The 27300-nt window shown below is 38.1% G+C and overlaps 1 protein-coding gene across 1 annotated transcript in view; it reads right to left on the reverse strand.

Moving 5' to 3' along the window:
* Positions 1 to 1573: 1573 nt before the first annotated feature.
* Positions 1574 to 27300, reverse strand: part of mki67 (marker of proliferation Ki-67) — a 46179-nt gene continuing 20452 nt past the window's right edge. Inside the window, exons 7-16 of the mRNA XM_080205627.1 lie at positions 24974 to 26647; positions 24110 to 24357; positions 22161 to 22809; positions 20583 to 20698; positions 20166 to 20340; positions 16159 to 16314; positions 12890 to 13899; positions 9281 to 9425; positions 3235 to 6474; positions 1574 to 2229 (exon numbers count right to left, since the gene is read on the reverse strand). Coding sequence (XP_080061753.1) covers positions 2099 to 2229; positions 3235 to 6474; positions 9281 to 9425; positions 12890 to 13899; positions 16159 to 16314; positions 20166 to 20340; positions 20583 to 20698; positions 22161 to 22809; positions 24110 to 24357; positions 24974 to 26647 — 7544 coding nt within the window. The 3' untranslated portion in view covers positions 1574 to 2098. The remainder of the gene's footprint in view (positions 2230 to 3234; positions 6475 to 9280; positions 9426 to 12889; positions 13900 to 16158; positions 16315 to 20165; positions 20341 to 20582; positions 20699 to 22160; positions 22810 to 24109; positions 24358 to 24973; positions 26648 to 27300) is intronic.

The raw sequence follows: 27300 nt of genomic DNA on the forward strand, positions 1-27300 counted from the left end.
ATTCAATGTCACCATACCTAGATAAGCTTGAATGAGTAAAGTTCTGAGCTCCTCGGATAAGATATAATTCTCTCATTAGAGATTCTCAGTCAACTGTTTTAGTCATGCACTATAAAATGAGATTACTTTTATCTTCAGTAGCAGCCTGAAAGAAAATGAGTAAAAAAATTCAAAGCTAGTCATCTTGATACCATAGAAAACAGAATCCTCGCCCTGTTGAGACTACAGAAGTTGACATATTTTAGTGACTGCCTCTCTAGTGAAACATTGAAGTTAGGAGTAGGCCATTCAGCTGATCTAGCCTGCTCCACTATTCATTTTGATCATGACTGATCATCGAATTCACATCCTGATTCCCTCTTCTTCCCATATAAGAACATAAGAACCAGGAGCAGGAGTAGGCCATTTGGCCCCTTGAGCCTGCTCCGCCATTCAGTAGGATCATGGCTGATCTTTTCATGGACTCATCTCCACTAACCCACCTGCTCACCATAATCCTTAACTTATTTACTCTTCAAAAATCTCTCTTAAAAACATTCAACAATGAGGCCTCAACTGCTTCACTGAGCAGGGAATTCAACAGATTCACAACCCTTTGGGTGAAGAAGTTCCTCCTCAACTCAATCCTAAATCTGCTCCTCCTTATTTTGAGGCTATGCTCCCTAGTTCTGGTTTCACCGGCGTTGGAAACAACTTTCCGGCTTCAATCTTTTCTATTCCCTCCATAATTTTAAATGTTTCTATAAGATCCCCCTCATTCTCCTAAATTCCAATGAGTATCAGCAGACTTCCATTTCCCCAGCTACCTTATAAGGGCACAAAAAAAAGCTGAAGGTGGATTTTTGGTCATATAGTGAATTTGACTTAGTCTCTCCTCAGAAGCCAACCCTCTCAACTCTGGAATCAATGGTGAATTTCCTCTGCATCCCCTCCAGTGCCAGTACATTCTTTCTCAAGTAAGGATACCAAAACTGTACATAGTACTCCAGGTGTGACCTCACCAGCATCTCATACAGCTGCAACATAACCTGTTTTTAAACTCTTACAATGAAGGACATTATATTTGCTTTTTTAATTACCTGCCTCACCTGCAAGCCAACTTTTTGTTATGTGGAAATGTCCACATCAATGCACCTACATGCACTGATCTTTGTCAAAGGCAACAGAATTCCTCTCTTAGGATGCTCCAGTTTTGGCCTTTAGTCTGCTTATTGTAGCTCATCTTCCTGTATGTGGCCCCTCTGTTTTCCTAATCATGTTCAATTCCCAGATTAAGGCCTATTAGTCCTCCTGTACTTGGAAGCAACTTTAACCAGAATATTTTAAATGGCACAAATAGGTCTACAAGTCCAGTCAAAATGACACCATGTAGTGTAATTGAACATCAACCATCTGGAAAACCTCCAGAAGCATTTAAAAGTTGACCAGTAGCCAGGGGAAATAATCTAGCAACTAATCTGCATATACTGATTGGACTCCTTAAATGTTAGGTTCTTCATGCCATTTTAATGCTAGTCAGTACAGCAAGGTAAAGACATTTATTTTTTATTTAATTAAGCAGTTCAATTTTTTTTGAAGCCTTTCCCATTTAAAAGGAAAATCAAGATGCAAGACAAAGGACATAATTACAAAATTTATTGCTAAAATTAAATCTCTTGCAACAGAAATTTAGAGTATAAAATGCATTTTTTATATCAATGTACAATTCCAATACTTGATGCAGATACTTAAAAACAAGAAAGAAAAGGCTTTTGTAGCTGAGAGTTTACATCTTCACAATTAACACTTTGCTCATCAAATGATAATTGCTTTATATTCATCTTTACCAGCTATAAAACTTGAAAGCTTAAACTTAAAAAAATCACAAAAACATTGGTCCTTCTACCAAAATTCCAATACAACATTAATATATTCTTTTCAACTGCCAAGCAACCTACTGAAATTTTGCAACATGCATATCATAAGCTCACCCATGCCAAAAGCAAACAAAAAGGTAGGGAAATAAAAAAGGTAGGGAAATGAAAAAAGGCCAATAAAATGCAATTTCTCCAATCTACATGCAGATAGATTACAAGAGCACAACTGGATATAGGGTTTTCTATTTTCGAGATCTGGTAGAACGTCCAGTTGGCTTGGCTGGTTGAGGTGTGACAGGAAGTGCCTTTTTTGTGCTCACAGCTGCTTTAGTTGTTCTTCTGTTTTGTGTCATTACCTTTTCAATCACCTTTTCTGTAAAGTCATAGAAATACAGAAAATTGTAACTTAAAAGCCAACTTTTAAAACACTAGTGATGTATATAATCTTTAACATTGTATAATGAGACACGGTTGATTATTACTTTTATAAAAAAGAATCTCTGTGAAAGAGTGATCATATGATGAATTTCACATCAGGTTTCATAGAGATATAATCAAGTTTAAAGTTTTTTTTTAACTAAACCAATTACTCAGGTGCAGGTTAATGGAGGTAGATTGGTAAATTAGGTTAACTAAGGAAGGAAATGCTCCTCATAAAGAGGTACAATAGATTGATGCCTGGCACAAGAGAACTATCCGATAACAGATAGCATCTTGATCTATTCTACCCTAAGAGTTTGTTTCTGTAGTGGAGAGTCTAGGTCAAAAAGTTAGTCAATTAGGATCAATGATCTTTAGAATTCTTGAATTTGAGGCTGTGCCAGAATAAACAGAACAGCAACAGAATATGGCTACAAGTAAACAGGCATTACTGCAAAAAAAAAGAACAAATTAGTCACAGTATATTCAAAGAATAGTACAGTTATAGGAAATGTGTAGGATTTGATGCATAAGTTGAACTATGATTTACAAATAGCAGAGCATGGTCAATGGGCTATTACTTACTCCTCCATCTATTTCTTATGTCCTTATAACAGACAAACAAGCCAGAAAATTTCTAATAAAACGATAAGATGCATTATCTGGTCTGTAAAGTGGCACAGTAAAAACAGTAATTGTGTGAAAAAAGTATTGTACTTGAGTGTAGACCAAAATGGAATTCAAAAGAGTGTCAAATCGACTTTTCTGTTTTTGCCTTTTAGCATAATTGTAATTGAGGGGGCCGTGCATAAGGTTACATTTATAAAGCTATTGCCATATAACTTTATTAATGATTTAGAAGCAATTTATGTGCGGCTTTAAAAATATTAAAGAAGTGTTACTGGTTTGCTTCTTTCGTTACTAAACATTTTACAGCCAAATGAAAATAAGATCTTACCCATTTTTGATTTTTTAGGAGATGGATTAGAGGTTTCTGCACTAACACGCTTTCCTCTCAGAGCTCTTTTTGGTGGACATAAGGATGCTGGCTTAAGCACTGCACTGTCAAGTGGCTGGATTGAAATTGGTTCTTCTGTTGCAACTTCACAAGATTTGTTAGCCCTTGTAGCCCTTCTAGCTGGTTTTGAGGATTCCACTAACAGGAAGTTAGTATTTTCGTCTTTGACTTTATCTTCTACCTCATCCTTCCTGCTTTGTATATGCTCATCGTCATTTATTTGTGCTTCAATTTGTGCTCTCTTCCTCCTTTTATCTTGAACAACCATAATAGCAGTTTCCTCATCATAGCACTTTTGTCCTCTTCTGGCTCTTCTGTTTGGTTCAGCTTTGTTGGCTGTAATTAACTGTTCCTTTTCAGTTACATCCATGCTTAACTCCTGATTGATTACAGCTGAAGTGTTCCTTTTAACCATTCCACGGCCACCTTTTCTGGGGGCCTTAACAGGGTCAACTGTTTCTTCAATTTGGAGCTCTTCTTCCAAAGGAGGAACTGCTGGAGCATCTTCCGTCACAATTTTCCTTTTACTGCGTTTACTAATAGCTGGCTCAGGCAACTTTCTACCATCAGATTTTGTTTTTGGAGCATCTTTAAATGGAATAGATGCTTTTGAAGCCCTCTTGGGCAAATTCAATGTTTCTGAAATTTCCTCTGCAGTATCAAGAACTAAACTTTCTACTTCACTTCCTGTTGCAATCCTCTTTGAAGATCTTCCTTTTCCAACAACCCTTTTTGATTGAGTGTTCTCTTCGATTTCATGCTCATTAAATGATACCACATCCGTTTTCTTAGTATCACTTGTTACATCAGAAGCCCTCTCTGTTGTATTAGAAGCTTCACTTTTAGTTGTAGTTTGTTTAGTAGCTTCAGTGTTACTTGGGATATCTGAATCAACCACTTCACTGCCAATACAGGCATTCAAATGGCCTGTCTTCTCTACTGGGGCAATTTCTCCGACAGCAACATCAATATTTGACAGGGAAGCAAGAGCTCCTTTAGGTAATGCCTTTGTCCTTTGACAAACTTTACTTTTGCCTTTTTGAGCAATTGGTTCATTTTCCTTCATTGACTCTCGTTTGCTTGCAGTACCCAATTGCACGTCAACTGTACTTGTAGTCTGCTGCTGTTCTATTTGTTCTGTTACAGCCTTGCATTCAACCAACAATTCCTTAGCTTGCTCGCCTTTCTCCATTGTCCTTGATGAAGGCACAGTCACTTGTTTTTCTTCTTTCCCTGAAGCCCCTCTGACTGGAACATGTGGTTCTTCACCAGTCGTTGCCATTGATTTCTGCCCTCTTGTGTTTCTTTTCGAATTTCTAGAAGATATTTCCTTTATATGCTCTTCCTTATTTTGAGTTACTTCCTGTCTTACCTTTCCTCTCAGTGATCTTTTTATTGGTGGTGGTGATAAATTAGTCTTTTCCATTATCGGTGGTACTTCATTGGCATTTTCAGCATCTTTATCTTTTTTAGTGACTGCCGGTGGTTCACACAAAATGTTTTTGTTTCTTTTTGGCCTTCCTTTCTGTTCAGCCGCTTCATGGCGTGCATGTGCATCAGTATTTACTTTACCATTTGCATGCTCAACTATGGGTTTTCTTGATATTTTTTCTGACTCCACTGAAACATGCAAGTTTACTTCCTTCTTTGCAGTGTTTCCTCTTCGTGACCTCCGTTCATGTACAGGTGGCTCTGTTTCATTAATTGTCTGTTGTAATGTCTTGACTGTACAGTCTGCTAATTTGGGCTCCCAGTGTACAGCTTTACTTGGAGCTTCATCCAGTTCTTCTTTTCGCAATCTCTTTGTTGGAACAGAATCCTGTCCAAGTTCTTCCAAAAGCAAGTCTTTAACTCCTCTCTTTCCTCGTGTGGACCTAGATTTTGAGCTAGTCAGGTCTTTCTTTTCAGGTATGCTTAAGTTTTCAGTCTTTATTCCATTTTTCACAGATTCCTCTGGATCAGAATTTGCTCCTCCTTTATCAACCTCTTCCTGATCTTTTAAACTATCTTGTGAGCCAATTGATTCTTTTGTGTTTTCAACACGTGCACAGCGAGCACCTCTCTTCCTTGTGTACTCATTGCTTGCTCCAGGTGGTTGTGCCTCTGTTTCTTCAGCATTTGTATTCTTTCTTCTCTGTGGTCTTCCTACTCTGAGCATTTTTACATTTTCGGTTGGACGATCTTTAACCTCTTCTATATCTTTTATGGAGGCTTTTGGTGATGCATATCCATTTTTCAGTGTCCCTGATTCAACATTCTCAGCATTATTCTTTTCCTGCATTATAATTTTCAAAGATGAATTGTCTAGTTTCTCAATTTGTTCGCACTGAGCTTTTTTAACATTTGAGCTCTTGACTACAGCAGGTGATGCTTTCACTTCAGTAACTTGGATATTTTCAGTTTCCTTCTTTCTTCTTTGTGTCCTTCTCAAAGTTGTATGCACCACTTCTTCAACTTCTGCCATTGAAATTGATTTCTCATCTTGCGTGCGGCTCTTTCTTGAAGTAGGTGGACTTGGTGCTTCAACTTCTTGAATCTGCTGGGATTTCTTCTTACTTTCTAACGAGCTTTTTACTAAAGTGATTTCATTTATGCCATCCATCTGCCCATCTTGAGACTCTTTTTCTCCTGGTGCAGTTTTGCCAAGAACGAATAATTCCCTCCTTTCATTGATGTGAACATTTTGGATTTTCTTTTTGCCTCTCAATGATTTAATGCTGGGCGAAACCAGTGTATTAATTTCCTCAGTTGTTTTACCTGGGGATTCATTCTTGCTTGATGTGGGGCTCTTTACTGTTGAGCTAAGCAACTCTTTCAGTTCAACATTCCGAGTGTTTTGAAGATTACCCTTCTCTTTCAATGATCCCCTCGTCTGTGGCTTTAACACAATTACTTCCTCACTGTGTTCATGGGGATATTCTCTTTTGCCTGGTGTAGTTTTGTTTGGTGACATTTTCACATCAGCATCATTAATCTTCTGCCTTGTTAATGATCTCCTTGTTGAAGCCATTTTACCTACTTCCTCTGAGAGTTCAACTGAACATCCATTCTTGTTTGGAATGGCATTTATTGTTGTTGGGAATTCTTCTGCACCAGTATTTTTCATTTCCTTCCTTTTGTTTAAGGATCTCCTTGTTGGTGAAATCAGTTTGTTCATTGCAGGTTGTCCTTCTTTAGATTCTAAAAAGGAAAAAAAGCATTTTATTGATATTAATCCTTTCACCAGCTCAGGACACCCTAAAGAGCCTTATTCCTTTTTTGAAGTGTAATTACTGTTGCAATACAAGAAATGTGGCAGCCAATTTATACATAGATTGTGCTCACAAAATAATTGTAATAATGACCAATCTGTGCTTTAGCGATGATAGTTGGCCAGGACAGAAAATTTTCCTGATGTTCAAAATAATGTCATATCCAATTCAGCAGAAGACAGGACTTCGATACAAATCCCCTTTGGGGAAAAAAACCCAGCATCTCCTCAGGAATGAGGCTGGATATTTCTGAATATTGGTGGAATTCTTAACATTTGTGCCCATCTAAAACTAGCTATATTTATTAATATGTTGGTGCTCAACAACTTTAGAATTACCTATTATATGCTTCAACGAGACTAAAACTACACAAGGAAAAGCACTATTAGTTTAATGTTTATGAATTCTTAGACATCCCAAACGCCTGGATAATGGTGGGGTTTTATTCAATTGGCTTTATTCTTTTAAGGTTAATAAGATAAGATCCCCCACTAGCAGGAAAACTAAATTAGTCTTCAGGCTCTCTGACTGGAAGATCAAATGTTCTGGCAACAGAAAATTGAAAGCATTTCGTCATACAAATGTACAAATCTAGGTGCACTTTCAAGTATTGCTGCAAAAACTTCAATATTGGATGATCTTCACAGGAAATGGGTTAAACTTTTTGATAAAAACTCGATTATGAATTTCTTCCTTTTCATAAATCCTATTTATATTAAAAGGGTTTGAACCTGATATCAGAGCACCAGGGTTTCAAAGCATTAAGCTCTGTATTTCCCACAGCATAACTGAAATAGCTTTCTATTTGTCAAAACTGTTGATTACTCTTAAAAAAAAAGGGGTGGTGGCAGTGTAGCCGAAAAGAAAATTCAATGCATTCCGGCCATTATGACTCAAATAGCATTCTTATTTCAGTGCGCTCATTGGCCTAACGCACATCCTTAATTACTACTTCGCTCACTAGATACATGCAGTTAACTAGTAACTCTGCCAATGAATTTCAACAACTTCACTACAGAGGCTAAGCTGTTAAGTGCCAAATAAGATGCACACCACACAAGTGCCAGATAATGACTATTTCCAACAAGCGAGAATCTAACCATATCCCCATTCATTGGCATTAACATTGTTGAATCCCCCTCTACCAACATTGTGGGGGGTTAGCATTGGCCAGAAACAAAACTGGACCAGCCATATATATGCTGTGACTACAAGAGCAGGTCAGAGGCTGGGAATTCTGAGGAGTGCAACTCGCCTCTCCAAAGTTTGCCCACCATTTAAAAGGCAAAAATGAGGGGTATAATGCAATGCTCCCCTCTTGCCTGGATGAATACAGCCCCAACAACACTTGAAGATTGCTTGATTGGTACCCCATCCACCAACAGTGCACAGTAGCAGCAATATACAAGATGAATTGCAGGAAGTAAATCCATGATACCCACATCCCATAAAAATCAAATAAAAAAGTTAAGCCAATCCAATTAACAAATTATTTTCTCAAAATAAGCAGTATGCAGCGATATTGGTTCAAACCTATATCTATTTGCTCTTCAAAAGATTTTTCTTCAAACTAGTGACAGATGTTGACAACATAAATTGAACTCAAATTCCAGTACTAACTCTCAATTGTAGATGAATTCAAGTCCCAAAAGTAAATGGCCAGCACCTAAATTAGTGCATTGCCCACTAAGGCTGGGATTTGACATGGAAACAGTGTCCTGCCTACCAGCTGGAAAGTCAGGTTCAAGCCAGCCTCCATTAGCTCGGGAATCCACACACTATTTTGCAGGGCAAAGGCCCAATGTCATGGATTTGGCACCCAGGAAACGGAATGCCCTGCCTTCAAGATTCGCCAGCCAATCTGAGGGCTGGTAGTTGATCAGTCCCAATGGCATCACTGGAAGTGTTCTCAGACCAAGCCAACAATGGAGGTTGGAAAAGAAAAACAGAACAGGCACTGGCAAGGAGCTTGGGAGCAGCAATCGAAATGCTGGTGGGCAGAGTCAAGCTTTTTTGCCGGGTGTCCGAACAGGAGGGATCTCCATCCCCATGTTAGCAGTCCAGTCATATGGCATGAGTGCCTTACTTGTAGTGATATACCAGTGGTGGAAAGAGGAGACCCTTAAGACCGTCTACTTGACATTTAGTGCTGCTGATAAAATATCAGTGTGGGTGGGAAGGTGATAGGAACTGTACACGCTTATATCCCACCACATGTTACACCTGTGCGCCCGGCTAGCCAACCTCCAGCTGAGGCATATCGTGTACAATTCCAGCCCTAGACTTGAAGCCTGATAGGATATGGAGAAATTAGGGTTGGTACAGAGTCCAAATAAGCTAAGGAACTAATCCCAATCTAAGAGTGTGTATTACAGAGCATGGTGAAATCAGCAGGCCAACACAAATGTTGTTCATCATGGATGAGAAATAAATGCTCTGGGTCATATCTGCTTCAACTATAGTAATGCATGAAAAAGAGAGGAGAACCAGTCCAAGAAATTCAAGACCGAACTCACATCATTAAAACCTGGGTTTGTTAATATTTTGGCTGTGGATCACAACTTCTATTAGGAGAGGAGTTCACTCTCAAAAAGGATTCTTTAGCCAAATTATTAGAAGCCTAAAATCAGAATTCACTTGCTAGAAATTCATTAAAAATATTCCAAGTGAGTGACGTGCTGAGGAAAATGGAAGATTTAGTCTACATAATTATTTAATAATTTTAAAAACCATACCAGTTATTTCCCTCTTTGAAAAATCAACATGTCCATCCTCAGGAAACATCTGTGAAGCTTCAAGCTGCTCAGTTTGTTGTTTGGATTTTTCTTTGGAAGACAGAGAGGTCACACCTTTGGCTTGAACTTGTCCCTCCCTAGTCACCTGAAGCAACAAAGATATACAGGAAATAGTTAAGTTGCACAGAACATAAAGGTGCAAGATTCCTGTTTCACATATCTAATAAACACTGCACTCATGTGTTAACTTAAATGGAAAGAAACACCTCTTAGTTTAAGCATTTCAGCATTGTTGGAGCATCAGCAGAAGAAATAGGCACCTTTCTTGTTGGCCATATTTTATATCAATTATAACTTCATGCAATATAGAGCATGCATGGAGGGAAATTTAATTCAGTGAACTATTGCAAGAGGATATATGTTTCCAACCTAAATTTGTTTCTTTAGGCAGAACCTAAATAAACAGAAACTGAACCAGAGAAGAAAAACAAATTAACACAGAAAGGAAACTGGAATTTTTAGGAAATAAAAACAATTCGAGATTTGTAAACCAAAGCCTCTGGCAAACTGAACCGGTTTCAAATGTATAAAAGACAGAGCAGCCCAAGCAAGGCAGTAACAGTTGATAATTCCACCAATGTAGTACAAGTGTGTCATTTATGAAAGTATTTATAAACATAAGAATTAAGAACAAGAACAGGCAACTTGGCTCCTCGAAACTGGTCTGCCAGTGAGATCACAGCTGATCGCATTGTAACCTGAACCTCTCATTCCTGCCCATCCCCTTGTTAATCAAGAATCTAGCTCTGACTTAAAGATACTCAAAGACTCTACTTCCACTGCTCTTTGAAGAGTTCCAGAGACTCATGATCTTCAGAAAAACTTCTCCTCATCTCAGTCTTATATGTACAACCTGCTTATTTTTAAAAGTATTAAATTCTCAAACAAGGGGAAACATTCTCTCCACATCCACCCAGTCAACACTGTAAGGGTTTCAATCAAGTCACCTCTTAGTCTTCTAAACTCTATACCAGATCCCCTCCTATGCACAGCACATGACTCCAAAGAACTCAAATAAATTTGTTAAAAATGATTTCCCTTTCCTAAAAATGCATGACTCTGATTTTGAAAGTAGGAAGCTTCCAAAAATTAAAAGCAATGCATCACCTCACTAGCCACTTCTTCAAAAGCGCAAGATGTAGTGCATCTGGGCCGAGGGATTAGTCAACCTGCAGATTCAATGATGTACTCTATACCACTTCCCTGATGATTGTAATCTTAATGTGGAGATGCCGGCGTTGGACTGGGGTAAACACAGTAAAAAGTCTGACAACACCAGGTTCGAGTCCAACCGATTTATTTGATAGTAAACTCACAAGCTTTCGGGGTTTCTCCCTTCGACCCTACTTCCATTTCCCACTATTTCTGGGATGTTATTCATGCACTCTAGTGAAGGCAGGTGCAAAATATGTTTAATTCACTGCCACTGCCCTACCTTCTTCATCAATATTCCAAATGCAATAATCAATGCTTACTTTAACGCTTTTCTTATTTAAATATCAACAGAAACCCATTAGCCATCTTAATGTGACTGGCTAGCTTTCACTCAGATTAGTTTTTCTACCTTTTGACAATCTTTGTCATTCTTTGATATTCTTTGTATTCTAATCTTTTGACCTGCTACTCGAATTTGCATAAATATATGCCATTTAAGTTTAATATGGTCTTTTTTAGTTGATGACAGGTCCTCGCTTTAGAACTTTTCTCTCATCAGAATATGCCTTTTGTATACTCTGAAATATCCCTTTAAATGTCTGCCACAACTTTATTGATATAAGCACATTTGCCAGTTCACTTTAACTAGCGCTATCTTCTTGACCCCTTATTTAGATTTAAAATACTAGTCTTGGACACATGCTTCCCTTCCTCAAAATGAATACAAAATTCAATCATATTATGCTTGCTGCTACTGTGTGCAGTTATCTATTAATCCTCTCTCATAGCACGATATCAGGTCTAGTATAGCCTGCCTTCTGGTTATAAGTGCTGGTCTAAGAAATTATGCAAACTTTCTATGTACCCCCCATCTGATTTTTCCTTTCTACATGTAGATTAAAATCCCCCATGACTGTCGCCATACCTTTATGACAAGTTTCCACTATCTCTTCTTTTATATTCTCTCCTACCATGTAGTTACAACTACGGGCTTGTACACCACTCCCACAAGTGACTTTTGCTTTTATTACATCCTGCCTCAACCCAAATGGCTTCTTCATTCACGTTTCCTGAACTTTGATCATCTCTCTCTAATGTGTTAACATCTGCATTAATAACAGTTATCCTTTCAACTTTTCTTAACTTGCTGTCCTTACTAAATGTCAATACCCTTCAGTATCCAGGTCCCAAAACTATAGAACCCTGGAGCCATTTCTCCATAATGCCAATCAGATCATATTAATTATTCATTTCCACTTGGGATATCAGTTTCTGTTTTCTTTCAAAAACTACATGTTTAGGTGCAATGTCTTAAAAGCAAATACAATAACTTTCACTGATCGTGACAATACTGTGCCTTTAAAAAATATATTTGTGTCACATTTCTAGTGCAGATTTTTAAAAGCAGTTTGTTCTGTTCACCAGGTGTCACTCTGTCTATAACTGGCAGTCTGCCTGTTGATGCTGTAGAAGCATAATTGATTATAATTGTTCGAATGTTTGTTTATATCTGGCTAATGCAGTGTTTTTACTTTTGCGTTTTTCTCTGGGGGCTTTTGCAGAATAGGGTTTGATTATGTTGACTGATAGGAAAGTAATATGACTGGGCAGGGGTAGGCTCACAGAGGCACACGAGCTCTGTTGCTGCTTGGGATTTTTGGAGAGTAGTAGTTCTCTTTCCCTCTCTGGATTTGGAGACTGGGATCTGCAAAGGAGTAAGTCTCTTTGTCTGAAGTTCTGCTGTTTGAAGGAAGATCTTTCCCTGGAGACTGCTATATGGAAGTTAGAAAACGGGTGTCTTTCTGTATCTCTGTCTATAGGGGTGAAAAGGCTGGAAATCTATCATCCACGTAAGTCTATGTTTTTTTCATGCTAATGTTTCTGAAGCGGGATGTATGTCTGTGGGGATATTGGAACTATACAGCAGTTAAGAGTTATGCCTCTTCATGTTTAATTAAGTATTTCAATAAGTAAAAGTTATGCTAAATCTTTTTGTTATATTTTAACTGCGTTGTTAAATAAAACCTTCCTAGTGGGTTAATAGAATCACACCTAGAGCACTAATGCCAAAAATCAAAGAAGTTGGGATCTAAGTTAACTTCATAGTATACCTCTGGAGTTCCTGATTTGATCCCTAACATGACACATAAGAATATGGTATTTCTGAAAGGACAATGTGGGAAATAATGATTCACAATAGCATGACAAAGCTAAAAATATTGGTAAAGGAGCAATCAAGCCCCTAGTCAAACTGATGTCAGACGTCCTGTGTGGGAAAACAATCTTCATGAAAATTGGTGAGTTTACAGTCATGAGAACTTACAACTTGTATTAGGGATGAATCGTACATCATTATTGGTTCTATTACCATGAAAATGTTTAGCTTTTATTTACCTGAACATCTGATGTCAGGCTTGAATTTCCACCAGTTTCATGGGGAGGGTTTTTTGTCAATTGTTGATCACTGTGCCATTCTACAATCTGGCTCAATTTATTTTCGCTATACATCTTCTCAGGGGATGCAGACGGCCTATTTGTTTCCTTTTCATTTGCACTTCTTGAATTTTGTTTCTCCTTTGAATCTGAACTCTCTTCAGTTTTTATAGGAGATGAAAACATTTCAGCCAAACCACTATAGTTACAGCTTTCCACTTCTTTACCTGTTTGAAATAAATTTTTAATTCCAACATAGTTAACCTCAGGAGATTCTGCTTTTGGTTTAGGTTCCGACATAAGCTTACGTAGCCCAGTAAAGTTTTCCACTGGCTTTTCTTTTACTCTGGGTGTCTTCATAATCCTTTTTACCCCAACCATATCTTCCACTGGCTTGCCTCTTACTTTGGGCGTCTTCATAATCCTTTTTATCCCAACCATATCTTCCACTGGCTTGCCTCTTTCTTTGGGTGTCTTCATGATTCTTTTTACCCCAACCATATCTTCCACCGGCTTGCCTTTTACTTTGGGTGTTCTCATGACCCTTTTTACCCCAACCATATCTTCCACTGGCTTGCCTTTTATCCTGGGTGTCTTCATGATTCTTTTTATGCCAGCCATATCTTCCACTGGCTTGCCTTTTACTTTTGGTGTCTTCATGATTCTTTTTATGCCAGCCATATCTTCCACTGGCTTGCCTTTTACTTTGGGTGTCTTCATGATTCTTTTTACGCCAGCCATATCTTCCACTGGCTTGCCTTTCACTTTGGGTGTCTTCATGATTCTTTTTACACCAGCCATATCTTCCACTAGCTTGCCTTTTACTTTTGGTAGCTGGGGTATGTTTTCACAAAGATAATTCAAACTAGAAGAGAAATCAGCTCTACATCTCAATAAACGGGAAACTGAATTGTTGTATTTTCTACTACTTCTTGGGTCAGGGGTAGTTAGTGGCGAGACAACCATTACACCTAGAAGAGAAAAGCAACACAGACACCTTAAAATATAAAGTATTTTCAATACTGATAAACCAATACAACATCACATTTGTGAAATCAGTCATCGCTCTGTATGGGATACAAATTAGCTGAGCATAGTTCTCGCCAGATCTTGCAACTATAAATTTTAATGCCCACATTTACAATGAAAAATGTCAATGTTCTCCGGTTCAGTCTCCTACTGTGCACCCTAAATAAACTGCTAATCTAAATCTCTTCTGGTCATATCCTATTGTGCAATAATTCCTGTTCACCCATTAGCCCTGTGCTTGCTGATCTACATTTACTGATTTTAAAATTCTCATCAGATCCCTCCAGTTCATGCCTCATCCTTCTCTGTCACCTTACAACCCCTCTAAAATCTTTGCACTCCCTTAAGTCTGGCCTCTTTGTGCATCACCAATTTTCATAACTCCACTACTGGCAACAGTGCCTCTGGCTATTTAAGTCTAAAGCTCTGGGATTCCCCCAATCTCCCAATGCTTTTTTAACCAAGCTTTTGATCACAACAAATATATGTGTGTGTGGAGTTTGCACATTCACCCCATGTGTGCATGAGTTTTCTCCCACAGTGCAAAGATGGGAAAGTTCAGTGGATTAGCTATGGTAAATGCACAAGGTTACAGAGATAGGGCAAAGGGGAGGACTGCACTGAATGCTCTTCAGAGTCTGTGCAGACTTGATGGGCCGAAAAGTCTCCTTCTGCACTGTGGGGATTCTAGAATTCACACCATATGGCTCAGTATTAAATTTTATATTTTTAAATTTTATATGATAATGTTCTTGTGATGCACATTAGATTATATATTAACAGGGCTATATAAATTATGCAGATGTGCTTATATCAAATATTAATTTATTTTATTGGCTCGAAATAGAAATTGGACTTTTTAAAAGACATTTTTTAAAACATGCTAAAGCAACTTCAAGCTACACCCAGATGAAGAATATTTTATTATTCTATACTTTGCTCATTCTAACCTATGGAGAGAAGATAGCAAGTCTGCAAAACTCACCAAGGCCTATGACACCTCCAACTTTCCCTGGGACTGTGAAAGACTTTCTTTCTTGACCTATAGACCAAACTGTGATGACAGACACCCACATCAAAAGTGGAAGATGAACTATCCCAACGTTAGTCTGTCAAAAAGACTTTTGACAGCTCTCCAGCAAACTAACCAAGTTGTAATTGGAATATATATACACAATTATTTGTTCAAATTAATGGCAGTTGGAGAGAGAAGTCATGGGACAAACCAAATTGTATTTAGACATGTATTTTTCAGCAAAACAGGACTAGCAGTTGAGCCAAATGGACACCCGGCAACACACTATCTTTCTGCCCACCTGGCAATCTTGCACCTTGTCTATTAATTTGGCCATGTATCCATTTGCAGACAGACGTTTTTGTTTAAAATTTCAATTCAGCCATGCCTCCACAGGGGCAAAAATAACAGTTCAGGTTTGAACCACATCAGCCTCAGAAGTAAGATTCAGATTTTGCCCACAATCAGAGGAAACAGTAAACTGCAATTTTTAATATTTCTTATGAATTCTAATTTGGCCAATCTATTGTCACTGATTCAGAAATCTATTCTTGTGCATGACTATCCTTTCCCATATCTACAAAGGCTGCACCTCTTATGCTCTCCTTCAATCATTATTGCCAAGATAGGTTTCTAGGTTGCCCACCCACACCCCAGCTCCTAGCTCTGTGCCTCAATTTTTATCCCCTATCTAGTTTCTTCTTTACTAATCTGTCATTCCTCAGTCACAATTTAAGTTGCCTCATCCTGCCAAACATCGTCTTATCAGTTTTTCAGTTCTAACAGGCATTTATTTTTTGAAGCACTTAATGTACTTAGAAAATAGTGTACATAATCTATAAAGTTCTTGCCTTGTTATTTTATAAGTCAGGAAACTAGCATTGTAGGGTAAAGATGGTCAGGAAGCGAAGGAATTTTGAGGCAGGGCGAGAACAATGAAAGCAAGCAGGTATAACAAATGCAGGAAGATGGGAATAAAATAAAGGAATGCGAAAGAGTTAGTATAAAGATTTGGGGTAGCAATCATAGAATCCCCAAAGTTGTGTCCTAGGTCTAACCATCTTCAGCTGCTTCATCAATTAATCATAGAATCCCTATGGTGCAGTAGGCCATTCAGCCCATCGAGTTGGACTGAGAGGGCACAGAGCAATCCTCTTAATACAACAGCAAGTTATATTACACTAACCAGTTTCTTCAGGTGTTTTGATGGAGTCTGCAAATGACTTTCGCATTACTGGACTGGCCAGAGTTGTTTGAGAATCATCAACAATGCTCGAGGTAGAGAGTACTGGATGTGTGCTCTCATTTTCATTAATAGGAGTGCTGAACATTTCAGCCATACCTGTATTAAAATGATAGATAAAATACAAGTAGCAGAAATATATTGTCAAACAACAGTAATTTTTTTAAAAAGATAGACCATAGGTTCCTTCAACAAAAGACTTGCCCCCTGCTAATTTGAATTCCCCTTGCAGATTAAATGACAGTTGTCAATGCAGAAGGAAAAAGATTGTATAGGTTTTCAGTTTGAGAAAATTCCACTTACAACTTAAGTTTTTTTAAAAATCTATCTATTCACTCAAAATGAATTTTTTTATTTTACCAGTCTAAATTATGTAGTTATTGAACTGCTGCAGTCCATCTGGTCTAGCTACACATAAAATACTGTTAGGACCCTACAACAATAAAGATGTGAGAGTTCAAAGACCAGATGGTGTTTGGTTTTGAGGAAAACTTGCACATGGTGGTGCTCCTATGTGTCTGCTGTCCTTGTTATTTGGTGGAGATCATGGGTTCTGGACACGCTTTCAAAGGAGACTTGAAAGATCGCTGCAGTGCATCTTGCATATGGTACTTTCTGCTGTCACTGTGTGGTGGAAGGCTAGTTTAAGATGATGGATGGGTACCAATCAAGCAGACTGCTTTGTCAAGCTTCTTGAGTGTCATTGAAGCTGTACTCATCTAGCTAGGTGGTGAATATTCTGTCAATCTCCTGATTTGCACTATTATTTTGGTGAAAAGGTTTTAAGGAATGAGGTGATTTACTCGCCGCAGAATTCCCAGCCTCTGTCCTGCTTGTGTTGTCAGTACTTATAAGGATGAACTAGTTATGTCTTTGGTCAAGATATTGATAGTAGGGGATTCAGCAATGGTAATACCACTGAACGCCACAGGAAGATAATCAGGTTCTCTCTTTTTGGAGATGGCCATCACCTGGCATTTGTGATGCAATTGTTACTTGCCATTTATCAAACCAAGCCTGAATTGTCCAGGTATTACTGCACACAGATATCAACTGCTTCGATATCTAAGGAATCACAAATGATAACGCACACTGCTTTCAGCAGCGAACATGCCCACTTCGAACTTTATAATAGAAAAAAGGTCATTGATGACCAGCTCAAAATGATTGGGCCAAGGATTACCCCAAGGAATTCCTGCAGCAATGTCCAGGGAATGAGAACAACCACAAACATAACCTGAGAATTGCTGAAAGAGACTTGCTATCAAAGCTTTGTTTTGCACGTATCGGGATAGCTTGGAAGAAATTACCAACATTAACAGGGAACAGCAGTTTAAACTGCACGTTAGTTGGCAAGTGAACTCGGCTCAGTGGAGGCATGGCCACAGACCAGAGTTAACCTGCCCAATTTGAATTGCACCACGTTGCATTCTCCATGACAACACCTTCAACTTGCAATCAAAACTCTCTTCTCATGCAGTAATTGCTGCTCTCCCTTTACTGCTAGGTAATTTCTTTCAAACTTCCCTGATGAGTGAGAGGCAAAAAGCTTTGATAGGATGTCTCTTTTTTCTAGTAATACTCAAATTCTATACTACAAAATGACAGCAACAACACTCTTGCTTTATGCTAGATAAGGCTCCAACTGTTATATTAGATATGATTCCAATCAGTGCAAAGTTTTCCTCCTACCACCAATTCCCATTGACTTTGCTAGAGTTCTTTCATATTACACTGAGCCAAATGCTCTCCTGATGTCAAGGGCAGTCACTCCCACCTCTTGAATTCAGTGTTTTTGTCCATGGATCAAGGCTATAAACGAGGTCAAGGGTCCTGGTGGAACCCTGACAGAGCAGGAAGCAGGTTATTGCTGTACAAGTATCACTTGATAGCACTTAACAAAACCTTTCATCATTTTCACGATTAAGACTGAAGAGACTGGTCAGGTTGGATTTGTCCTACTGTTTGAGGACAGAATATAAATAATTTTCCACATTGCTGGATAAATACTGAGAGGGATGTGGCTAATACTGGAGCACATCTTCAGTACTACAGGCGGGATGTTGTCAATGTAATAACCGTTGCTATATCAGTGCTTTCAGCCATTTCTTGACATCAGTATGAAATTAATTGGCTGAAGATAGGCATCAGAGATGCCTCAGGAATTTTCCAAGATGGGTTATCTGCTCAGCAGCTCTGGCTGAAGATGGTTGCAAATGATTCCACCTTTTCTTTTGCACTAGTGGACTGGGGTCCCCATCACAGACAATGGAAATATTTATGGAGCCTCCTCCTCTTATTAGTTTTTTAACGTTGTTCATCACATTCGCTATGGAACAAGGCAGGTCTGGAGAGCTTTGATTCGCTCATTTGTAAAGGGATTGCTTAACTCTGTTCATCGCTCCTTGTTTCTACTGTTTGGCATGCATATGGTTTGTGTTGTAGAATTACCAGGTTGGCACCTTTTTTTTTAAAAAGATATGCCTGAACTCCTCATTGAATTGGGGTGATCTTCTGGCTTGATGGCAATAGTAAAGTGAGAGACAAATAGGCCATGAGACTACAGAGGAATACAATTCTGCTGCCTGCTAAAGGGCCATAGTACCTCATGGATACCCATACCCTAATGGATCTGGGCAGCCCTTTAATTTGTGTGTTCATCATAATTTAAATGTTTAATAATGTATGCTCAGTTAAAATCCCTAGACAATTTCTTTTCTGATATCATAGAACGCCTATAATGCACAAGGAAGTCATTTGGTCCATCGAGTTTGCACCATGACGGAAAATCTTATCCAGGCCTTCACCCTGTAACCCCACACGTTTACTATGACTAATCCATTTAACCTACACATCCCAGGACATAAGGGTTACTTTTATTATGGCCCAGTAAGATGTCTCACAACACCAGGTTAAAGTCCAACAGATTTATTTGGAATCACAAACTTTCCACTGGTCCTTCATAAGGTGGATCATTCACCTGACGAAGGAGCAGCACTCTGAAAACTTGTGATTCCAAATAAACCTGTTGGACTTTAACCTGGGCGTTGTGAGACTTTTTACTGTGCCCATCCCAAAGAATCAGGGATGTTAGCCCTTAAATAATATTAGTCTTAATACAAAAAAAAATCACTGAAAGGAGGAGGCAAATATAGAAAATGTGCTGACCTTGAGAGTTTACTAATCATCTTTATTATTTGTGACAACTCTGGGAAGATCTGCAGTAAAAGCCATAGTAGAAGTTACTGCCCTACTGACTACATGGTCACGGTTAGGAGCCCATCAACATATATTGTAAAAATTTATGGTGATGCAATGGTCAGCACAAACAAAATCCAAAAAGCAAACAAAATTGCTACAAAATTCAATATTTCTACTTAAAGTACCTGCTGGACACTTTACATAAACTTCTTTCTTAACCATTCGCATCAATTGAAGCTGCTTTATCAAGAGTGCAGTAGATAAGAGTTGGAAACAGGATTCAGACATCATTACCTCAATTGCAGAATCCCTACAGGGCAGGAGGCCATTCGGCCCATCAAGCCTACACCGACAACAATTTTGCCTAGGCCCTATTCCTGTAACTCCACATATTTACCCGGCTAACCCCCCTGACACCAAGGTGCGACTTAACATGGCCAATCCATCTAACTTGTACATCTCTGGAGCATGGGGGGAGATCCACGCAGAGAATGTGCAAACTCTATGCTGATTTCGATTCTGGCCTCAACCGAGGTCCCTGGTTGTGTGAAGCAGTGGTGCTAACCACTGTGCCACCCATGTCACCCAATTGTAAACACCATGCCAAAGCATTACCACAAAATTGGGTGGTATAAACTGAAAAATTTGGCTTATTGCATTGCATGAAACTGGACTTTATTGGCTTTACTTCATGTCAAGTCTAAGTTGATCAACAAAACAGACTTTTTTTTTTAAAAAAAACCTAGTACCTGTAAGGCTTTCATCCATATCATTATCTTTGCTTTTCAACGAAACAGGTCTGACAACCAGTGGGGCCTTTCGAGTTAGCTGAATGTTAGCAGCTTGTGACCTGCCAATGACTATTGTTGCTGGGGAAGCTGCATGGCCAGTACTAACATGACTGTTCGCCAAATGAACAGGTGTCTGTTGAAACAAAAGGTTATATAATGCGAATGGAATAAAGAATGAGAAGATTCAAAGTTTATATGCCCTTACCAAGATTAGTTATTTATAATTGAGACCACATAGTTGCAGTAATCTTGAAATACACTGTACAATCAGCATAATAAAGAACTTTACAAATTGATTCAGCACTGAAATGTGATCTTACATAATATGATTACATTTAATATAATTTCCCATTACGATATTAAGTAATCTTTTACCATTTTCAAAGATGTTTTCTTGGTCCGTTTTTTTATCACTGCAGATTTCTTTCTAGCACACCGCAACTGAGGTCTTGCCATTCCTTCCTTTACTACCTGTGCCCACGACTTTGTCACTAAAATCAAAATTACATATATTCAATTTAAAATAATCAACTAGACTCTTAGTTCACCTGCTAATTTATCCATCTTTGGTCAAACATATTCCATTCTTTGAAATAGATACAATTTCCACATATGAATGAGATATTACTTCCATTCTGTGCCCAAATCACTTAGGAACTCAGCTTTTAGGAAAATCCTTCATTCTGTTGTTAATAATTTACTTGGGTTTATTATATTATCCAAACTATATAATAAAAACAATCATACCAAGTGGGAAAGGGAATGAGAAGTTTTTGTGTGCCATAATTCTTTCACTGAAACATCTGCCCGATGTTAGAGTCACTTCACATATTGAGAAAAAGGATGAATTGCCGGCCACTTCTCCCTAATCCAGGTTTATTCACAAAACCAGAGTATAGGCACAGACTCCATTGCATCTAGTATAAACTGGTTGGAATAATTCCCTAATCTTTCCTCCCAGTTGATTGCAGCTGCACTTAATTATAAATTAAACATGCACTCCATTGTAGTATGATCCCAACATTAAAACCCCAAGCCTGTTCTTCAGATGAACTGAAGACCACCAAGTAGCCACAGCAAGAGTAATGTGATCTTTAACATTTCTTGTTGGTTTCCGCTTACAAGACTGGGGCCTTTTGCGCATCACCCAAGTGATGATCATTTTCCCGAGTTAGAAACATTGCCACATGAGCTCAACTACCAAGACAACTAATCATTGGCAAAAAAGCCTTCAAACAATCTTATGCAAATAGCATGCAAACATTAAACTATTAGTCATAATAAGGTAATTTGTTTGTTCTGTAACATGTAGAGACACCTTGAGGATTAAGATTTTTGAAATGTTTGGCATAAACCAAGATACCAATGAGAACAGTAACCTTAATACCACCTTCAATAATTGGAATATGAGCCCAGTTAATCAGCATGCAAAAATAAAGATATGGGGATTGGATATAGGTGGTTAGATACAATGGAAGAGACAGTTTGTGACACTGCAATATTATACTAATGTGCTTCTTGTGATAATTCAAGATAATTGCCCAGAGCTCAAAAAAATCTCTGTATACAAAGTGCAGATAGGCAGAATCTGCAATCCAATTGTAAAATTCTTTCAAAAACTTCTCACACAATATGCTTTATTAAAACCCTTGTGACAAGTCTGCTTAATTATGATCCATATCATCCAATCTATGCCATGAAACAGGATGCCAAATTTTACTCCACTGAACTATAACGCTTTTCACTTGAGTCACTCACAGCATTCTCCAAACAAGAGAAGTCAAATGATTTGTGCCAAAGTCCAGCAATTTAAGTACTGTAATTTTGCAGGCTACGTCACCGACCAGCTACCAAAACAATGAACAGTTGGGAACTTGAGGCCGTATTAAAAATAGTTAGTAAAAAACCTAATTGGTTCCAGTGATAACGTTGCAACTGTAGGAAAAGCCTTACCTAATAGATTGGCAGCTGAAGCACCTGTTTGCCTTCTGCAAAGTCCTGCTGTAAGTAATGAGCCACTTCTCGTGCTTTTCCTGGAAGATTTTTTCCCAGAAGTTGCCACTAAACTTGCTTTCTGCCGAGGTTGTTCAAACAGCACCAGATCGAGAGAAGATGGTGTACGGTGAGGAGATTTGGACCGGGTTAAGTGGGGAGGAGTAGCAACATGTGAGATGGAGAAACGCCCACGTACACGTGGAGAACGATCAAACGATCTTTCAGTAATTGGACAGGACATTTTACTAGCTACCAATTTTCTGGGTGACAAGGTAGGCACTGTCTTAGCAACAGCTAACTTCTTGATAGCCGATGAAGGAGTTTTGTTTTGTGAAGGACTTCTCGTAGAGGGTGGCCTCTTTGTAGAAGTCAAGGGGGGTGTTTTTGTTGGCAAAGGAGACTTGGCATCAGGTGACAAGGAAGATAGTTTGGTTGATTCTGGCATCTTGACCAAAGGTGTCCGCTTTGGAGATGGATTTGACAAAGAACCGTTGCTTGGTGAGGGAACTTTGGTTGGTGATTTTTTTGTTTGCTTGGGGGAGGCTCCTGCTGATGGGATACTTGATGTCGTGGGACTTGGATGACTTTCATTTTGCTCACTGAATTCCTGAGAGAAAAAACAAGTACAATTATATCTGGCAAGACTTTAAAGTAAAATGACTACTTGTTATTTGTAGTATAATGGGCATTCAATTATCCAAAATGGAGTTGAAACACGAATAGTAAAAAGTCAATATTACCTTTGAGATGAGAAGTAAAAGCATGAATCCTGGAATTCCAGGATTTCAAAAACAATTTCTGTGACTTAGGAATGCAGCTTCCACAGCAAATCTAATATTAACGTTTTCAAAATTTATTTTTTGAAAATACTTTGTAAAAACTGCACTAAATTGATGGTTTATATTTTGAACAATCAGGCATTTAAATCTGTTTAAAAGCAGATTTTACACAGCCTTTATTTTCTACGTGCCTATCAGCAATTGGCAGTGATGGCTCAACATTCCACGGCTGACATTAAATGGTAGCCAGAAAAATTGGCAGTTTTTTAAAAGTATGGTTGATATTTACAACAGGTTCCCTCACATGGTGACACAAATCCAATCGATCAAATAGTTACCCAATCACTCTGGTCCATGTAGCTTCCTACGTCATTTCCAGATCTGTGTGGAAACTGCCACAGCACTGCTACTGGCCTTGTAAACTCAAATTGAACCAATCACCATTAAAAAAATGGCAACAAGAGCTCCGCTGGCTTGAAACGCAGTGCAAAATCCACCTTTGACTAATTTGGTTCACTTCACAATAAAGCAGCATCGCTATCCTGTACAGTCTGGTCTCTAAAATTATGTGAAATGGTTGTTTGATTCCATGGACCAACCAACTTTATAAATTTATGGCGCAGATACAAGTTCTCTTAAGCATGAAGCCATTTCAACATTGTAATTTTGTTTTCCTTTTTTAAGTTTTAAATCCCATGCAAACACAAAATTGTCAGAGTAATACCTGTTATACCAGATTCTTGCCACAAGATGACACTATCACCAAGCTTTTACAGTATAATGTTGATTATAATAATCAATTGAAAGAAATGTGCCGTGGCAAAACACGATCACAGCAATTCTACATGGCACAAGTGCCACAACGTAGTTTTACAACGTGTCAGTGGCAAAGTAAAATAGTTATCCACAAAAAGTATATAATATCTATTAGAAATATGGCAACTTATCATTCCATGTATATTGTGTCTTTCTTGTGGGTATGATTATTCTTTTAATAAAGCAGTCAAAGACGGGAACTTCAAGTTTAACTGGATTAGAAATAACCCTGTCCTGCTGATGCAGATATACTGAATATTTTTATATGCATTAAAAGATTTAAGCTGTCCAAAAATGCACATTAATAATTACCTGAATTGTACATGTGTGGATTCCTACGCTGGAAGCACGTTTCAGCACTGTACGTGGAGTACATCGAAATGGTGTGCTCACTCGGATTGGAGTACCTCCTTTTTGCAGAGGCGAGCTTGGTGGCATACGTTTGTCAAATACTTCTGGACTCAGGTTTGCACCAAAAGATACTCGCTTTCGTTTAAAACTTGAGCCATAATTTTCTTCATGTTCACTTCTGCGCTTTTTAGATAAGTGTGCGATAGCTGCTGCTGAGGAACAATTAAAATGGAACAATGTGGTTAAAAAGGACCAAAAACAAAAAATAATCTATGCAAAAAACTTAGTGTTAAAATCGCAGGCCCCAGAATTTTTAATTAAGAAACCACCAATTTTTACAATGAGTGTAGATTTGTAAAGAGTCTGCAAAGTTTCATCAAACTTTCACTCTTCGAACAACATAATTAACAGCAGTGCTGTATTAGAATATGTCAAGCCCACAACAAAAGAAATGTCCCAAGTGAGTTCAAATGCTTCATTATCAACAGTTACACATAAAAGGAAAAAAAAATCAGACTGGCTAAATCAGCAAGTGACTCATTTTTAAATATGCATTCTTAATTTAATCACATTTATACATATTCAAGTGACTTAACTGGAATTTTGATTGAATTTTTTTAAAAACACAATGCCCATTATTTTTTCACTGTTTACTGAGACTTACTGGATTAAAAGAAAACTTATAAAGCACCTTTAATGCAGAAAAAAATAAGCTGCAAACAATTTTAAAAATATAGATTTGAATGTTTTAATATATGGCAAACTTAATGTATGCAAGCCATTCTTTCCCATATATAATCATCAGCTCCCAGAGCTAGATTTTACCTGCAGATGAAGGGGATTCTTTGCTGCTGGTGTAGAGACCAAGTTCACCATCTACAGATGAAAACTTTTCACTTTTGCCACGTTTCTGTTTAATCAAGGCAGGTGACTTTGTAGCTGCTGAAGACTCTGAAATTGCTGCAGATTCAGCCTGCTTAGACCAAATATTTGTAGATTGAACATTTGTGTTCAGTAATGATGACCTGCTTCGTCTTTTGGGTGTTTCGGCCTTTTTCTCACCTACATTAGCTGCTGTATGTTCCATTCCTACTGATTTTGCAGCCGAAAGTTCAGAAACATTTGTAGATTCTGCCTGTTCTGATTGACTATCTGTAGGTTGCACACTTTTGTTACTTAATGATGGTCGGCCACGTCTTTTGGGTGTTTCAGCCTTTTCTTTAACTACGTTAGCTGTTGTATTTTCCATTTCTACTGACTTTACAGCCAAAGGCTCAGAAACATTTGCGTATTCAGCCTGCTCTGATTGAATATCCGTGGGTTCCACATTTTTGTTACGTAATGATGACCTGCCACGATTTTTGGGTGTTTCAACCCTTTCTTTATCTACATTAGCTGCTGTATGTTCCATTTTTACTGAAGTTCCAGCCGAAAGCTCACGAACATTTGTAGATTCAGCCTCTGATTGAATATCTGTAGGTTGCAAACTTTTGTTAAGTAATGATGGTCTGCCACGTCTTTTAGGTGTTTCAGCCTTTTCTTTACCTACATTAGCTGCTGTATGTTCCATCTCTATTGATTTTGCAGCCAAAGGCTCAGTGTATTCAGCCTGCTCTGGTTGAATATCTGTGGATTCCACAGTTTTGTTACGCAACGATGACCTGCCACAATTTTTGTGTGTTTCTGCCTTTTCCTTATCTACATTAACTGAGGGTGTTTGCTCCATTCCAACAGTTTTCACAACTATATTTGGTTCCTTTTCCATGGCAGACTGAACCATACCTTGAGCTTTCTTTACAGCTTCACCAGCAGTTAAGGATTTACGAGTGTTGAAATCTTGACTTTTGTGTTTTGTTTTTGGTGTACATTTAGGGGACAGGTGATTATCTGGCTCTTTTCCTTCAAGGCCTACATTAGAAAATGCAGGAGATGTAACCATTATCGCAGAAGAGGCATTTTCTTGAAGTTTGTTTAATTCCAAAATATTTTTATCTGGGTTGTTTATGTTAGTAATTGGTTTTGCAAGGTCTGCAGTTGCAATACCTTCAAGTAACAGTGTCCCTGAATTGTTCATTTTTTCATATTTGTTATTGTTTTCAATCTTTCCCTCTTCAGGTGTCATATTGCTCCTCCTACCAGACATTCGCTTTGCATTCAGTGAAACACGAGGATTCTTGCCATATTGAGAAATTGCGGCTTTGGATTCTTTTCCTGGAACACCACTTTGCTTTGTCAGGTCAGTATGGTTTTCTTTAACTGCTATGTGCATATTAACTTCATTTGGTTTAATCTGAATTGGTTTTGTGACCTCCTGCTTGAACATTTCATAAAGTTTGGAAAAAGGTGATAAGTGTTCCTCATCTGTATGTTGTTCATCATTAAGTATTTTTGTGGAACTTCTTTTACGCTGGTGCTTTGCAGCTGAACCATCTCTTTCATTTGGTGTAGCCTTTGCAGATTTAGTTGGTGCTTCAAAGATTTTATCCACATCTATCTTATCTGATAAGAAACCATAAAATTAAAAAAGGATAAAAGCAATTCACAATATTAGTTAACAAGCAAAGTACAAGTAATAATTTAACCACAATTGATATTCAAAAATAGCAATTTAACAGAACTGTCATCTAGCACCATATATATAGTATTTTTCTAACTTTGTGTTCCTAGCTTAGACACCCACTTGACAACAGTTCATGATTTTTCTAATGCACTACTAATAGGTAAGGTTTCCCATTTGAGAATACATTAGATATCAGCAACGATAAGCCAAAAAGACTCAGCAAAGTCTGAGCACTTTGCATAGCAACAATCTCTAGTAGAGTATTTACAAAATGATAAATGGCTTTGAGTGAGCAAACAAACTAAAAATGCTGTTTCCACTGTTGGTGAACAGGAGAAATGACTCTCCAGGAGAAAAATGAGAAATTAGAGGAAAGAAATTGAGGCCTTCACAGTGATTGCAACATTCTAAGCTCTACTTAAGATAAGATATAGCAAAACATAGGGAAGAGAACAGAAAAGGAATTAGTCCACAACTAGCACCAGTGCAGGTGCAAGTAGCCAAATAGCCTTCAAATGTAGTTATTTTAAATTTTCTGGAGGACAATTTTAATTGAAATGGAGACATACAGTGCCTCCAAAGAGCTAAAGAC

Source organism: Carcharhinus amblyrhynchos, chromosome 17 (genome assembly GCF_965287045.1).
Source record: "Carcharhinus amblyrhynchos chromosome 17, sCarAmb.v2.hapA, whole genome shotgun sequence".
Lineage (NCBI taxonomy): Eukaryota > Metazoa > Chordata > Chondrichthyes > Carcharhiniformes > Carcharhinidae > Carcharhinus > Carcharhinus amblyrhynchos.